An 18,386-nucleotide genomic window follows, 5' to 3' on the forward strand; every position below is an offset into this window, starting at 1 on the left:
AATAAACATTTACTTAATAATATAAAAATGTCTGAATATTATTTTTTCAGGCGCCCAGTACCTCGTTCTGCACACGTTGCTGCTGTTTATGACAATAAACTTTGGATTTATGCTGGTTATGATGGAAATGCACGTCTGAATGATATGTGGACTATATCTTTAAATGTATGTAGTAAATATTATTATATTTAACGTAATTAAACTACTATATTAGTATCATGTAATTTTATTAAAAGTAACAGACCTGATGAATATTATGGAACATACAAATCACTAATGTCTAACCGCATGCACTTTTTTTTAGTTATTTATATTATTCATTTTATTTCATTATTTTTGTTTATAATTGAGGAGTCAACATTAAAATATTAAATTTATGATGTCAAATTGATTTTATACAGAGTGAACCAGTGTGGGAAGAAGTGCAACAAAAAGGAGATTGTCCTCCAACGTGTTGCAATTTTCCAGTTGCTGTAGCAAGAGGTTGTATGTATGTTTTTAGTGGCCAAAGCGGAGCCAAAATCACCAATGCATTATTTCAGTTTAATTTTCAATATAAAACGTAAGTTTACAGAATAATTATGAATAATACATCTAATGAATTAATAATATTTTTTTTTCTTGATAACATGTTTTTTTCTATTTTAATTTTTATGAACTATCTACTTTTATTTTTATTTATAATAAACAATGTATTATACATTGTAAAATTGAAATCATGAATTTTAGATGGACTCGAATTTCTACTGAACATATATTGCGAGGTGCTCCCCCACCTCCACCAAGAAGATATGGACATACAATGGTTGCATATGATAGGCATCTGTATGTGTTCGGTGGAGCAGCAGATTCAACACTTCCAAATGATTTGCACTGCTTTGATTTAGATACACAAGTGTGGTAAGAAAGCTTATTGATTGTAGTTTTTCAATTCTATTTCTAAAGCATCTACTAACCTGTTTTGCCGTTAACCTATAAAATTTTTGCATTCTTTAAGATTATTTGTATGGATTTCGTAACCTATTATAAATTATATTTTATTAAAAATGGTGCCTTTAAAAGTAACTGGTCCATTTAAATTAAGATTAACAGAATTTTTATTGTGAATTAGAATATCATCAATTCTATATTTATTTTATTATAATACATCAGGTCAGTTGTTATGCCCGCTGCTGAGTCCAATGTGCCATCAGGAAGACTATTCCATGCCTCAACTGTGATTGGTGACGCAATGTATATATTCGGTGGTACTGTTGATAATAATGTCAGAAGTGGAGAAATGTTTAGATTCCAGGTAAATGTTATCATGAAATAAATAATCAGTTTTGATATATCTAATTCATTTTTTTATATCAGTTTTCCAGTTATCCAAAATGCACACTCCATGACGATTTTGGAAAAATCTTGCAGACTAGACAATTTTGTGATGTATTGTTTTTACTTGGGCCTGAAGAAATTAAAGTTACTGCTCATTTGGCAATGGTAGCAGCAAGGTCGCAGTGGTTGAGAGCTAAAATAAGGTAAACATTTATTTTAAACATCATATTCAATTTTAGTATGTTATAGCAGAATAACATACTAAATATTTGTATATATTTATATTTACAAATTTTATAATAGCCTGTAAGAATTTATTAGATGTAGTTATTAAACTGTTTACAAATCTTAACAACATGTGAATTGCTTTGATACAGTAGAATATCAAGTACATGAGCCCCAATTTAAATTTTTGTCGAAGTTTACTCAAAAATGGCTGCATAGATTTGAAAAATTTAAAGACCATTTATTTAATGAAACTTGATAAGAACTTGAGTTGATTATTTCTGCGCCACGTTCGACTAAACTGTTATTTTATAATTGGATTGGATATTCCTAGACTTACAAAAAAAACTTTTCTTCCTTGTTTCTTTCTTCCTAGAGATGAGTTTTGGATTGTTTTGATGCGTAGGATTCTCTCATTTTACAGCAAATGAATGACCTTCTGGACCAACTTTTGTTCCCATAAGCATCATTATTTTTATTATAAAATTTTATTTTGAAAATAAAACGCATTCATTTATACAAAATTATATGGAATATTTTGGTCCCAATCAAATATTTGGAGTATTATTATTTTGAACCAAACATTGAGTCAATAAGTCTTTTAATGATTTTTTTCATAAATTTGTTTAATAACCAGTAAATCAGCGATCTTGATGACAACATTGCAACTAAATCATCCATTGATGTCGCTGCTGTAACAAAAAATGATGTATGCTTGGGTCTGGGTGAAATCCAACTTACAGGGAGATTTTGAACTTGCTATATATTATTTTGAGTTCCTGAACCTAAACATCGAGTCAATAAGTCCTCTGATGATATTTTCTCGTAAATTGGTTTAATAACTTCCAAAGCTTTGTCACACAGAGGAGGATTATCCTGGTCAAAAAGCTATATTTCCAAAAATAATTTAAATTTTGAAAATCCTCTTTTACACATAATCTTAAGTAGTTAATCTTTGAAAGTATAGAAAATCAATTTCTTAAAACAGAAAACACCATAACTGCTTCATCAGAATCATTGCATTTGTATAAGGCTTGCACCGAATATTCGTTTACTATTCGGTATTCAGGATATTCAGCACATTTTTTAATATTTAGCCGAATACCGAATAGTAACTTACTATTCGGCCGAAAACCGAATAGTTAAGATCAAAGGCGCTGCCGCCGCTCAGCGACAGCATTGTTGGTGTTTTATCTTTTATGTGATAAAGAGCTGTCGATGGATCTGTATTTGGAAGTGTTTGGTTTATGTAATATGATATGAAAAAATGATTTCGTTATGGTATATATAATAATTTAAACTCTATTGACTTTTGACATTATAAAGGAGCATGTGAAGAACTTTTCTGAATATTCACAAGATACTTTATTGTTACATGTTTATAATATTTAATATGAATCATTCAATGGTTACACGCATGTGTGGTATGCAAACAATAAAGTCATTCATTATACACAATCTAATTGTAAGCATTTCCAAATAAGAGCTATTATTGGCTCTTTATTGCAAAATATACAAACAATATTTTTGATCATTTTTTATTTATTTTATTATGATTTAATTCCTAATATGTGAAAAGTAATATTGAGTTTATGAAAGAAAATATTAAATGTTTATGAAAGAAATAATTAGAAATGCATTTACATATATGTAAAGAATTCTTCATGGTTTTACCATTCATTTCCCTATAACATGTAGTATTCAAGTATTCGGTTTTCAGCCGAATAGTATAAATGATGCCAAATATTTCAAATAACAAAGAATTGCCGAATAGTGGTTCCAAGTCTAGGCATAAAACTTGAATAAAACATGTAGCGGGTTAGTGATATAACGATTACTGATAGTAATTACATTAATACAAACGATCTTAGGCACCAAAAACTTGCCGAATAGTTGCCGAATATTCGGTATTCGGTCACTGCAGCATGCCGAATATTCGGTATTCGGTCACTGCAGCATGCCGAATATTCGGTATTCGGTCACTGCAGCATGCCGAATATTCGGTATTCGACATTTTGCCGAATATACAATTCGTTGCAAGCCTAATTTGTATACAAAAATTTGGTGCGGGTATTGGGTCCTAGTTCAAGTAAATCCATGATCAAAACCTCAAGTTGAAAGCATGTATTTCTGGCATGATGATGGCGCTGACAGTCAGTTGCAATATAACCTCTATTCGCAATTGCGTTATGTCAACGATATTAATATTGTAACTCACTTTTAATGCAATTTATAAATAAATTCAAAGATGGGTACAGTATTATCAGCAGCCAAAGAAGTATAAATAAATTTAATATTGAGGACGGGCTCATAAAGTTCTTTCTAAAGAAAAACCAACTCCGGCACCCAAGCATCCGAAAGATGTTAAAATATTTCAAAAGGCATTGAAAGAAAACCCTGAGTCTAGCATGTTAAAGCAGCATACAGATCATGATGAAAGACTAAAGCATGTTTATCTTGAATCTTATGATGTGGGGCCTGATCACAGGACAGAGAAATCTGATCCTTCTAAACCATTACCGTTAAATCGATCTGCTGTAGAACCTCCTATATATGGGTTTCATGAGCCCAATCACGTACCCTATGGAAAATGTACTTTGAAGCAGGCTATAGAGTTTATTGAAGAATATAATAAAGATAAACAAATGAATAATGCAAATGCAATAGCAAATAAGTACAAACTGTCTGAAGAAACAACGAGTGCTATTCTAGAACATTTTAGAGTATTTCAAGTATATGTACCTCCTAAACTAGAAAACAAAAGTCCTTTGGATTTATTACAGACAGCTGAAAAAGCTTCAAGAACGATAAAAATTGGAGATAAATAGTTTATTACTAGTTTATATATCTGTTAAAATGTAGCAAATAAATGTACAAAGTGTATATTAAAATAAAAATTATTTAGCTTATTATTGGTTTTGTATGATCATCATGTCTAATTTCGATTATTTATCACATAATATATTGGTATTATTACCTTTGACAATTTCTTTTCATGATATGATACAATAATAAAATACTTGATTAAATGGAATATAGTGTAAGTTAATGAATGCAAGATTACATGTATTTTTAATTAATTATATGTTTTGCTTTTTTTTTCAATAATGAACTATTTCTGCAGGGCTGCCCGTGAAGCTAGAGATAAACATATTGAACAGTTATTTGTAAATACAAATGAACGTCCACCTCCATCTGATCTACCATTTTTAGAAGTTAAACTACCGGATGCTTCTTCAGATGCATTTGAGATGGTATTGAATTACATTTATACTGACAGAATAGATCCAACAGAAAAAAGTAAATCTAATCTTTGAAAAACATTTTGATTAAAGATTCTTTTATCTAATTTTTAATTAAATATTTATTTCAGTTAAAGATCCTTTCAGCAATCAAATTGTTTTATTGATGATGGATGTATATCAGCTCGCGGAACAGTTTTACATACCAAGGCTTGAACAATTGTGCATTCAGTATCTTGAATTTACAATATTACCTTGCAATGTATTGGAAGCTTTACATAATGCAGACAAAATGAATTTAACTGTGATAAAAGAATTCTGCTTAAGATTTATTGTTAAGGAATGCAATTTTACTCAAATTGTTATGTCGAAGGAATTTGATACTCTCTATCAACCACTTATGGTTGAGATTATACGCCGCAAACAAATGCCTCAAGCAAGAAATTTACCCGAGATGCAATATGATATTTCAATAGGTATATTATACATATGGTACTTTAAATTGAATTATTTTTATATTCTTATAAATCAACAAAATTGCTGTTATGGTGAAATAATAATCTATTCTAGTTAGATTCCATTTTAATGTTCATATCATTGATTTCAAATCTTTTTCAAATATACTAATTAAAATATAATTTTTAAGGAACAACATTGGAACAAGATATGGCATTATTTTTAAAATCAGTAGGAAATGAGTTTTGTGATATAGTTCTCGAATTAGATGGTTCTGCCATACCAGCGCATAAAAGCGTACTTGCTGCAAGGTGTACTTACTTTGAAGCAATGTTCAGATCTTTCATGCCATCAGATAATAGAGTTAATGTAAGTTTTATCAATAAATATTTTTTTAAAATATTTGTTACATTTGAATAAATTAATAACTGAATTATTTTAGATACAAATAGGTGATATATCACCTTCCAGAGAGTCATTTGAATCTTTACTCCGATATATATATTATGGCGATACTAAAATGCCTCCTGAGGATTCACTATACTTATTTCAAGCTCCATTCTTTTATGGTAATTGATGGTTTTTTTATCACATATTCTGAAACATTTACATATTTTATTAATACTTTATGATTCTTATAGGTTTCACAAATAATAGACTGCAGGCTTTTTGCAAACAAAATTTAGAAAATAATGTGACAAGCGACAATGTGTTACAAATTTTGGAAGCAGCAGATAAAATGCAAGCTATTGATATAAAAAAGTATGCTTTGCGAATGATAATGAATGATTTTCCCACTGTAAGCAGATTAAACATTTTTTTAATTTTATAAACAGGTTGCTATTGATGAATAATATATTGATTTTGATTTTTAGGTGGCACGACAAGGAAAGATGTCAAGTTTAACAAAAGAGCTTTTGATTGATATTTTAAGAGCTCTTGCTGATGAAAAATATGATTCCGGACTATGTGATATGAGCTTACAAGGAAGCAAATAGTATTCACTTATACTAAACTACTTTTACAAGATAAAATGCTGGTCATTAAAAAATATTATATATTAACTATAATTAAGTGTAATTTTAATATAATTAAAATGCATATTATACTAAATATTTTTAACATCTTTATGGACAAAATTTAATTTTCTTATTTATATATTTTTATTTAAATTTTGCTTTTTGTCAGCTTTTTATATAATGCAAGTTAATAATAGCTCGTTAATAACGGCTCGCATTAATTTTGCGTGAGATTATCAATCATGTTGTTTCTTTTGGAATGATTAGTAAAATAAAAAACAAAACGTCAAAGATTGAGTAGAAAATTTTCAACCGATTATGAAAACTCGAAAAGAGTTTGAAAAACATAAATCTTTCTGGAAGTGTGCCATTAGGCCAACGTATCTTTATGCTGCTGAATATAAATATGAAATAAATATAAATCAACATATGCACTATTGGGCAGCTTGCTAACCATATATTGTTCATATAACTGATATAACGGAGAGCTAAAAGGCATATTTCATAAACGTTGAGTTATTTTTTTATATTCAATATTAGCATATACAAATATTATTAATATTTATTATTCATGCAAATTTATCACAAAAATTAACGTAGATAAATAAAAATAAATATATTGATTTTGTAATGGGTGTAATGTAAAAACCACAATTTTCTATTATTATGAAGTTTAAAATAATTAATCATTTTATACTCGTACGTATTAGATTTTATTTGCAAACATGGAAAAAAGTGCAAATATAAAAAAAACTCGGTTGCATATAGGCAGCCTTCCTGTTACGAAGACATTATTATTTTTTTTTAATTTTGCATACTATCGAAAATGATGAATCGATAAATAAAAACGCATGTCGTTTTATGAAAGATAAAGTCTGTATGTCTCTTTTTCTACGAAAGTACAACGAAGTACTTTGTACAAAAAATCTGTGTAATTTATTATTATTATTTTTTTTACTTATCTATGTGGTTGTTGATACTGTTACATATGTGAAAATAAATATAGTACTAAAGTTAAGTTTCATATGTTAAAATAAATTTACCCAAAATATTTCAATTATTAACGCCGAGTACGGAAAAAGTCGCAAAAGACGTTGATGGCATTGTTTAGTTAATTATCGATTTCATACGGGAAATTTTAACGCAGAGAGCTGTTTCTTTTTGGATTTTTTTTATTATACTTAAGCTAATTATCGATTCTTATATAATCTGGTAGACAAAATAATGAAATCGATAACTGTCCCTAATTATTACTACGTAATTTATTTGCGGCAATCGATGTGAAACAGAATTAATGTGCGTGATTAAAAAAAGTCAGATAATACAATATTAGCCTTATTGTATTAATATTATATTACATATAAAAATTTAAAAATTAAAACAATATGAAATGAATTCATTTATTTGATATTTTTTGTTTGTCTGAACAACTATAACGGCCGATAAAAATTTCATTTAACCGTTGGCGTCATTTTAGTAATTTCAAAATATGACCCAAAACATTTTCAGTCGTTAACTCGTTAGTATCGAAACATTGGCCATCTCTTGGTCTACAACTACAAATATCTGTGTTTAATATCAATGTTGTGACTTAAAGGCCACAAAATCAAAGCATTGGCCAAGTAGTTGGTTATGCAACTTTGTCCGAACATTTCATGTGGAAATAAATCAGTGTTGTGTCTAGTGTTAAAAGAATTATGGTGGAATGTAGATATGAGTAAATGTGTTGATTAATATAGTTTTTATATAAAATTTTATTAATTCTGGAGTTTCATTAGCATGGCCATGTCTTGGTCTATAAATATCTATGTTTAATATCAATGTTGTGATGTTAAAAGACACAAAATCAAAGCATGAACCAATGATTAGTCGGTAACTTTGTGCGAATTCACAATTTATGTGTAGTGCAGTGTTGTATATGTTTAGTGTTAAAGAATATGGTGCAATATATATTGTGTAGATGTGAGTGATTTGAAATTTGGTTCAATTGGCAGTTTTATCAACAGGGACCACGATGAATAAGGTAAATAATTATTAACACCTTGTTAATATGCATGACGCATACGAGCAACGTTTACCGCCAAAATTGTGCAGCTCTGTGAACGTGACGGTCACTGTAATTTTATGTCTCAAAATATTACAGCTTCTTGTATGGGTCACTGTTAATATAGAAATAATATTTTTCAAATATTTTATGTTCGTATCTATCGCGTAGGATTGTATTAGATTGTCATTAATATTGAGTGCGACTTAGGACCCAGTCTTAAAATTGCCTCGTGGACTCGCGTAGTACCTACTTTATTTCCAAATATACCGTACGATGTTAATTTTTTTTTTTTTTTTTGCATAATTGGGTTATAATAACCATAAATAATAAGTATTTGCAAAAAATAATTTTTTTTTGTATCTAAATAAATCGAAAAATTGTGCGCGCGGGTTAATTATTATTTAGAATAATTTCAGCATATATCCATATTATTACTTATATATGAGAAGAGCAATAATTTAGATAACTTTCAATTTATTTATTATAAAATACATGTCATAAAAAATCTTACATGTTAAAAATTAAACTTAATAACTAGATAAATTACATTACATGGACATTGTTTATATATACAGTATCTTAACAATAGTAAATGAATAAATGATATTACGTACATATAAGAGCCATTATACAATATTAATAAATAAAATAGAGACTATCATATTTTGTATGATTAATTCAAATTTGCTTTCTTAGTATAAAGCAAAGAATTATTACTCTTAACTTCATTAAAAATTCATGTTCGTTAAAAAATATCACGTAATTCATGACGCGATGTGTTGAACCTACAACTAAAAATATGAAAAACCATTTTGAATATTGCTAATGAATGAATGTATACAAAACAATTGAAATATTTTATGTTAAAATAAAGAAATTTTGAGTATTTTTAAAAATTAATAACTAATGTGGTTTTGAGCGCAGATGCTTAGAGTTCGATATGTAAGATGTTTGGCACCCTTTCATTGGAAAAATCACATTTATTTTTTTTACAAAAAAGTAATTTATGATTTTTTTTTAATATTTTTTATTTTGCATTCATGATCTTGATTTAATTGTTATTCTGTTGACTTGTGATGTGAGTGTGAATTTGGGCTCAGTATTTTCAAGGTGCACTCCTGTTCTTCTCAACTCTGTAAGTGAAAAAATGAATGATTAAAAATAGGTGATATAAAACACTTCATAGCCATGAATTTCATGACAATATTAATTACACCTCAGAGATTACTGTACAAAATTATTAGATTTATTATTTTTTATTTTATTAAATTATTAAAATTATTAAATTATTTGCTTTTAAATCATCAGTCCGATATATGGTTTTATAAAAACAATTATTCTGAATATTTATACTGGTTTTAGAAAATTAATCATTCTGAACCATTAAACGCGCTAAGGTTTGTTTGACAAATTTCTGACTCGCTTAGGTAATGATTCAAGTAACTAAAATTTAGTTTTTTTATATTTCTATTTCTTTGCTTACAACATTTTTATTTTATATCCTATATCTTTTTATATCGTATTTGGTGTTTTGAAGACATTCATTTATATCCCATTATAATAAAATTCAATATCACATCTAATTTTTTTTTCAAGTATATACTAATTTCTAACTTACCGTAGGGTAAGTCATTGTAATTAATCATCCAAAAATCGAAAATGATTTTTTTTTGCATATCTTCACGTTTCGAAGGTTTCCGAACATTTTGACTACCTCAGAAAAAATAGATATGTGTGTTTAATGTGTGCATATGTATCTACGATTTCGGATGCACGAATCAACCGATTTGAGTAATTAAAACACATTCGATTCTTACTGATGGAAAGACGTGTTGATTAGCTTTTGGCAAAGACAGGTTCAGTCGTTTTAGATATACGGAGCTAAATGTGCAAAAAATGGTAGGTTTCGAGAGAACGGAGCATCCGATTTGAAAGATTAGAAAACCAATTTGCTCGAACAGTGTGAAGAAACGATTAGTTTTAGGGGATTGCATTTTTTAAAAAATATATTTTTTTTAATTTACAATAATTTTTTTTATGAATATCAAAATCTGAATTAATTTAATTCCTTAATTTTATTCCTAGCTAAAATTCTAAAGCTCACTTTTATACTTCAAATGAATAATCTTAACTTTGCAATTCAGTTTATATAATTCTTAATTATGAGATGAAATCCTTCAATTACTTTTCATGTGAACATATATAAACATCGTCGTCCAATCTATAAGCTCTTAAATTTGGTCTATAAAATACAAACAATTGAAGATACAGAATTTATAATAATCTATTAAAAAACATTTGATTTTTCGAATATTTCATTACGGTACGGGAAGTTCCAGCAATTTGCCTTAAGACACGATGCACCACTTGTATGATAAATTTTAGTATCGAGACCCGAAGCCTTTTCGGACTTGTTGTGGTCCGATTCGTAAATTGCGGCTAAGCCCAGTATTATTAAATGCAACCCTGTTGTTGGACTGCACTGGACAAAGAAAGCAAAATGCTTTCCGAATAATTCAATATTTTATGTAACTTGAATACACTATAAATGTACGTAACTAGTTCGCACAGATCAGCCTGAACATGGTAAAATTGCATAAAATTGCTCTTATTCCGTAATTTGCGTACGGGGAGTTACGCAACTCGTACAAAGCTAATCCACATTCCACGGTGTCCATGTCGGCGCGGGAGAAAACTGCATTCATTATACATACATTGATTCCAATTAAAGATTATGAGCGAAATTTTTCTCGCAATAGATTAAATCGCATAACACGATCGGTAGCTGAATCATGAAAAAGTAACGCGGTAGACTTACAGAATTTTATATTTATTACGATGACATATTTTTAAACCGGATTAATAGGCGATAAATTTAAATTATTATTTTTAACACTAGGTTTACTGGCATTTTGTACATATTTCTTCGCGAACCCGCCAAATTGACGCAATGCGTATTTTCTTAAAAAAAATATTAACTTGTACTCAGATTGAGTTGATATCACAAAAAATAACTATTTATGATATCTGTACGGTTACCATATTTTTTGAACCTACTTTTTTACATATTATTTGCATGACTTATATGCATTTTTTTGGAACGAATTTTATTGCAATACATATAAAAAACAACGGATTCTAATTTTATTACACGTTTTGGCAACTTTTTCGGAATCCTGCTTTTTTTATTGTTACAACAGCAATCAGAACTCGTGGTTAAGAGCGATGGGACCTGAATCAGAGGTCCCGGGTTCGATACCCACTTCGAGCAGCCTGTTGTCAGGCAGCAGTGACAACGATTTTCACTTGGAAATATAGATAGCAATATATTTCCAAGTGAAAATAGCCCTTGTCCGGCATTGCTGCACCAATAAAAAGACATCACTATTAGATTAAATCTAATAACAAAAAATTATCAAATATGGATGGTAACCATTGGGTTACCATCTAAAAAAATACGAAGAAAGGAGAAGTTTCAGCCCAACAGCTCATAGGACATAAGGTTCTGATTGCTGTTAAAATATATTAAATACACATAAACGCGCTGGAATGACACTAAACTTGGTGATACTGAATCCTCAATGGATGCCAACCTTAAGCAAAACTATGATCGGATTATGAACTTTTGATCTAAAGTATTATTATGACAGGCAACCCATCATTCGGAATCCTGGTGATGTTTACTGATCTGATTTATTATGTTTCATATATTTTATACATTTTGGATACAGACTCAGTAACGATACTAGCTTAAAATTAATATCTTGTAATGCAATTCATAATTACTTGAAGAGAAAATACTTAAAACAATGTGACACACATTCAGACAAGGCATGACAATAAAATTGCTTAGTATCTAAAATAGGCAGATGTCTTGAATATTATTTTTCTGGTAAAAAAAACTTTGACATTAGAGTTTTGAGTTACGAGATGATCTTTTTTATAAACAATTTGAATGTATACAAAATATCATGATATAATCAAATTTAGTGTATCTGTCTTATCGTTACTATTATATTTACTATATAAGGCATAATATTACAAATGAAGCCAATCATTGTTATTGCTTAACAAGCTACCCCGTTAATTTGATCGATTTCCGTAGAGAGAGTTGGTATACCACATCTGAATTTCAAAATTTAGATTTTTTTAGAAATAACGTTATCCATTAGAATATGCATGAAAATCACAAATCAAGTATATATTTAAAGTATCTTGCGAAACAAATTTTACATATTATAGACTTAGGATAACGACAATAAAAATATTGAGATAAATAATAGATTTTAACAATAATGACAGAGTTTGTGGAAAAAACTTAGATAGTTTTTATAATATATTTAAAGTAACAATTTTGAACCAAACGAGTAAAAAGTGAAAACAAACAATTTTGTAAATCACATTTATTATGATGCATATTCTCACCAAAATACATTGTCGCTATACCATAGGATTTGGATATGACGGGATTATGAATGAATACAAATTCAAAGTTTAGTTGAACCAGTGCAATTTTAAATTTAAAAAATGTGAGTTGATTGAAGATGAAAATTGGGTCATACAAAACTTGAGAAAAATACTGAATTAGATAGAATTTCACATCATTTTTTTGTAACAAAAACATAAGGAAGAATGTACAGTATACCAGATATGATTGCTTACATCCATAAGTCTTGAAAAGTTAAATTAATTAAATATGGAATTGCATAATTGTAGTCTTAAATAATAATTACAAACTTTGAAATTGAATATCGTTTCTTCACGCATCAAACTATATATTAAACATTGAATCATATTGCTCGTGCGACCGAGCCTTCATATAATTCTATCTTCGAACATTCAGCAGCACAAATACTCATTATATTCTATCATTTATTTCATGCTCATTTATAATTTGAATCCCATTTTGTTTCATTTTGATTGACAAGACTTATTGAACGGTCAAAGTTCATCAATTGAATTATTGTTATTTTTAATTATATCGATAAAAAATATAATTTAAACTTTTTTATTTTTTTTTTTTTTTTTATTGGCTTCCTTTAAACATTTATATCGTACAAAAGCGGCAATTTTGAATTGGCGCGTTGGTTCATAGACCATTAGGCGAATAAAAAACCCGAACAACAAAGGCGCCGAGTCAACGCACCTCGATCGATTCTGTGTGAATTTGCTTTTCTTGAAGAATCAGCAAGATAACAAAATCTTGTAAGTTAATTACGGTGCTCAATACAAAACGTTATTATCGATAATGAATTATAATGATGATTGTGATTTATGGGCAAATCTTTGACTGCCGCAAGTGGAAGACGATGCGGCTGTTTGCAAAGTAAAAACCAGGAAGTCATTCTATTGTGCAATATTTCCAGAGTATATATAAAGCAGTGGTTTACTGTGAATTTGTATTTTAGATGAGTTTTATGAGAAAGTGATAAATTTCAATGATTTGAAGAATCTTATGGGGTATAAATTATGTGAAACTGGTAACGACGCATTGAAATTTGCAACTTTCGCCTTGTATTTTATTATATTTTTTTAAATTTATTTTAATATTGTTCAAGTCGTTAACAATAATTCCAATCGAGAAGACTACGTTTAGCTAGTAAACAATCGTTGTCAAACATATCTTTTTGAATCAATGTTAAAAAGTGCACTGATTTCTTATGAATGCGTCCGCGATGACGTAAAAGTCTCGGGTTAAATCCCGACTTCAACCAAGCTACATATCAAGCAGCATGATATTAAATTTTCACTTGAGGCTATAGTTCTCAAATAGTCGCAACTTAAAATCGTCATTCATAAACTATATCTCAGTTAGTCAGGCAACGGATGGTTTAAATAGTATTCAAATTTGCTCATAAAACACCTAATAGTTTTGATTGCTGTTGAATGAACCATAAAAATATGAATGTACTGATTTTTCACGGCAATCAATACACATGAACTTTGCATGTTCTGGGTCTATTTCACTAAGGATCATCAGCAAATTTTTAGTAGTACTTAAAAAGTGTAAATTGCATGCCAATCCTGTGATTGGACGTCGAGATATGATGGTAAGTTACCATCAAAGTGAAGTCGTTCTCGACTCCAATCTCGACGTCCAATCAGTGAGTTGACATTTAATTAACACTTTTTTTTAAGAAGTACTAAAATTTGCTGATGTTTCTTGATGAAAACCTGTATTGAAACAGAAAAGCTGTCCATGCACAAAAAGCTACCATTGGTAACTTTTTTTTGTATTGTGTGACAGCTTTTCTGTTCCAGTAGAGGTTTTTATGAATAATACACCCTAGTTATATCTTTGAAATATTAACCACAAATTTCATCCTATATAATGATTATTATTTAATACTTTTCATATTTCTAATCCGTATTCCCAATTTGCATGTGTGTAAATTTGATACAGGCCATAGATACAAAAATGGCGCATTTCTTTTAGATTTAAAAAGCGTGATGGAGTGAATTTTCTGGTTTTTCGAATATCTACTATGTAACTTGGTGTTGACGATTGGAGAAAAACAAAATCGCATGAATTGAATTTCACATTTGAATAGAAAAAGTTCCTATTAGTAATCGTTCTATATAATTCTATCAACTGTGTGCATAGTATGAGGTTTTTGCTAAGTTCTTGATTGCGTATTAAATAATCGAGATTTACCGTAATAGTCTGGTTGTCACGTAACCGATTGGGTGCGGTTTGAAAATGTAACATACAGGAAATATATGCATCATATTGAGGGCGTAATGCACGAGAAACAACTATAAGTCACTTTGCACTAGCAGATCAAATAAACAGATAGTTGGTCGCATTAAAGTAAGACATATTTTTTTTTTTTTGGCAGTACTTAGAATGTATAAATCGGATGCCAATAATCCAATGATTGGGCGTCCAATTTGATGTTATCCTGTTTTGCTGTAATGTATCCGAAAGTGGCCGTTTTCGCCTGTCTTTCATTCCTGTGGACCCTTAGGAGGTGCTTTTAACTTAACGCATGAATTTGCTGATTTGGTACATATTAAGGAAGATTATTTTAGAATCTTTGGATAATGTGATTTGTTATATGATTTTTAACATTTTATAATCACCAATCTTTATGTAGACTAAATAGTCTACGTACCTCATCATTTTTTTTATATTGTTAACATACCATTTTAAGTAAACTTACTCATTGTAATAATTATTTTCACAAGAATACAATAATGATAAGTTAGTTACTTTTTAATAAATTACCAATCAGAAAGTTCGATTTTGGATTTTTTACTAATTATTGTAAATTTGTAAATAGAAGTTCAATATTGAGGTGCTATTTTCAATCCACCCTTGAATTTTTGACAATTTCCTCCTTCGAATAGTAATTTTGTCTTATTTGTAAATGTAAATTTGTAATATCGCTTTGGCCTCACACGTGGGTAAGGCTAGAGCGACTGGATCTGAATCCGAGGTCCCGGGTTCGATCCCGCTTTAAGGAGACTAGTGTCAAGCAGTAGTGACAACGGTTTTCAATTGAGAATATAGGTAGCAATATGTTTTCAAGTGAAAATAGACTTCATCCGGCATTGTTGCATCAATCAAACATTCGTCCTATTACAGAAATTATAATAAGAAAATGTAAGAAATGGGACAACTATTTGGGTTGCCATCTATAAAACCGAGGTCGTATTAAGTCGAAATAGCCCAACAGCTTATGGACTCTTAAGTTCTGATTGCTGTTCAAAAAACTATAAAAATAAAAAAAGTCTTTTAAAGTAATTGAGCAGTATTTTATTCATATTATCATTTTTAAGCCAAAGTGAAATTAATCTATGTGTATCGTAAAAAAAAATTTTGGTACTACGCCAAGTTTTGCGTGAAGTTTTCGTAGTAACATTGATTTATCACAAACTTACCCGGGGTCGATAAAAATTTAAATTTACTTTAGATTATTAATTTAAGTGATATAATCCATAAACTCAACGAGTCCTATTAGCAATTGTAATGATTTGTTGTTTAAAAAAAAATATTTGCACTTCTTTCATTCTGAACAACAGAGGGTACGAGATGATTTCCTAATAACGTTGCTTTATAGATGGCAATTCAACCTGTTGGCCTATCTCTTTTTGATGAATTTAATACTGGATTAATTCTAATACTGATACCTTTTTATTGGATGCAGATCAGGGCTATTTATATTAGAAATATATTGCTATCTATATTTTCAAGTCAAAACTGATGTCAATACTGCTTGACATCATGCTTTACGAATCAAGTATGGAACCTGGAACTTCTCAATGGAAGTCCATGTCACTAATTTTTGGACAAAAGTGAGATAAAAATATTTTTTTAAGTAATATTTTTCTGGATTTCTATTAGAACGATTTTTTTATATAATTTTATTTGAACAGCTATCAGAACTTATGGGTTCTATGAGCTGTTGTGATTAATATCTTACAAACTACGTTTGTTTTATTACAGATGGCAACCCAAACAGTTGTCACATATCTGTATGATAAATTTTTATTACAATCTCTGTAATAGGGCAAGTATGGTGCAACTATACCGGGTGAGGGCTATTTTTACTTGGAAACATATTGCTATTTATATTTCCAATTGTAAATCGTTGTCACTGTTGCCTGATAACAGGCTGCTCGAAGTGGGTATCGAACCCGGGACTTCTGACACAAGTCCCGTCGCTCTTAACCGCTTACCTACGAGCGAGCCCATTAGAACGAATTTGGCGTGATTTTTTCTACCACTTTTTCTAATTTATGTATTGAACTCTTATGTTTTAATATCATAAGTATTAGCCATTCAAGTTACTTTTGCTCCAACCATGTGATGAGATATCTAATGTTTTTACGACATGTGACTTGCCTGATTTAAAATACTTTATTGATAGGATAATTAGAATACCAACATTGATAGGTTTAATTTGAATCTTCTGCTATGGATTTTCTGACGGCAACAAGTACGAGCAGACAGAAATGCCTGCGGACAATTTACAATTTCATTGCGTTTCATTTTACATGTAGGTTTGTGTTGTGAAATTTTCTGCATATATATCGCCGTGTATGGTATATTCTAGTCCTGTTTGCAATATCGTTTCAAGTCGTTGCTTTATGTCGAGTTCTTAACTGAACTAATAATAATCATAAGACTTTCACTTACAATGACGCTGCTAAGGCGATCGACCTAGTGTGCCACTCGAACCTAGTTGCCTTGTTTCGCATGAATGGTGGTGGGCATTTATTGAATATTTTGCGACCGGTTGGTAAACTAAACGAATTTAATAATTTTTTTTGATTATTTGACAAATGATGCTTAGCAATCTGGGAGATACCTAATTCAAGTTCATTTGGTTGATCCAATTCTTTTAATATTGCAACTCGATCTCATGTTAAATGAGATTCTAACTATTATGATTGAAAGAAATCAGGATGTCGATGACCATCAAACTAGATAGATAGAAATGTTTTACGTTGAACACTTCGTTAAAATATTTACTGTGATCTCTTATACCAGACAATTTATCTGACTGATATACAGTACTTATGACATATATACATTAATAAATCAAGAAAAAACTATTTTACAAACTAATGATAAATTTTAATCTCTCCCCATGTCACGCTTTGTCATTCGATACTTAATATGGTCTGAAGTTAATCAATTTATCAGTTTTTGGAGGTCGACATTAATGTCTTTGGCAGGTCAAAATTTTGCATAAATTTTGCTAAACAGCTCCTTCATTCAATGTCGTCATTTTACTTTTTACTTGAAAAGTACGTTTGCGTTTTCTTCAGTAAATCATTTTAGCAAAAATCTTCATTTCCATATTTTAATTGGCACAAATGAAAACTTGCTATCAAACGTAAGTATTGTTATATCAACTCTTGAAACATAATTATTGTGTAGCTTAACGAGGTTAGATGCAATTATCATTCTGTCAAGAAAATATTACTTTTCAAACAAAGAGATTATAAAATTTTTATTTCAGCTTTTGCTGATTATAAACTTTAAAAACTATAACTCACCTATAAGTATAGGTGCTGACCCAACCAAATATAAATTATAATCTTTAAATTTATAATATTATGTTATTATCG

The 18,386-nt window shown here is 29.5% G+C and overlaps 1 protein-coding gene across 1 annotated transcript; it reads left to right on the forward strand.

Moving 5' to 3' along the window:
• Positions 1 to 27: 27 nt before the first annotated feature.
• On the forward strand, positions 28 to 6,274 carry LOC113375110 (leucine-zipper-like transcriptional regulator 1). The gene is made up of 11 exons (XM_026615060.1): positions 28 to 165; positions 402 to 562; positions 730 to 900; positions 1,153 to 1,294; positions 1,357 to 1,520; positions 4,667 to 4,842; positions 4,916 to 5,260; positions 5,431 to 5,609; positions 5,683 to 5,809; positions 5,882 to 6,039; positions 6,116 to 6,274. The coding sequence occupies exons 1-11, from the start codon at positions 28 to 30 to the stop codon at positions 6,236 to 6,238; spliced, it is 1,884 nt and encodes a 627-aa protein (XP_026470845.1). The 3' UTR covers positions 6,239 to 6,274.
• The last annotated feature ends 12,112 nt before the right edge of the window (positions 6,275 to 18,386 follow it).

The sequence above is a fragment of the Ctenocephalides felis genome, unplaced genomic scaffold (genome assembly GCF_003426905.1).
Source record: "Ctenocephalides felis isolate EL2017-DRISC unplaced genomic scaffold, ASM342690v1 CF-g0.4_SCAFFOLD_01886, whole genome shotgun sequence".
Classification (NCBI taxonomy): domain Eukaryota; kingdom Metazoa; phylum Arthropoda; class Insecta; order Siphonaptera; family Pulicidae; genus Ctenocephalides; species Ctenocephalides felis.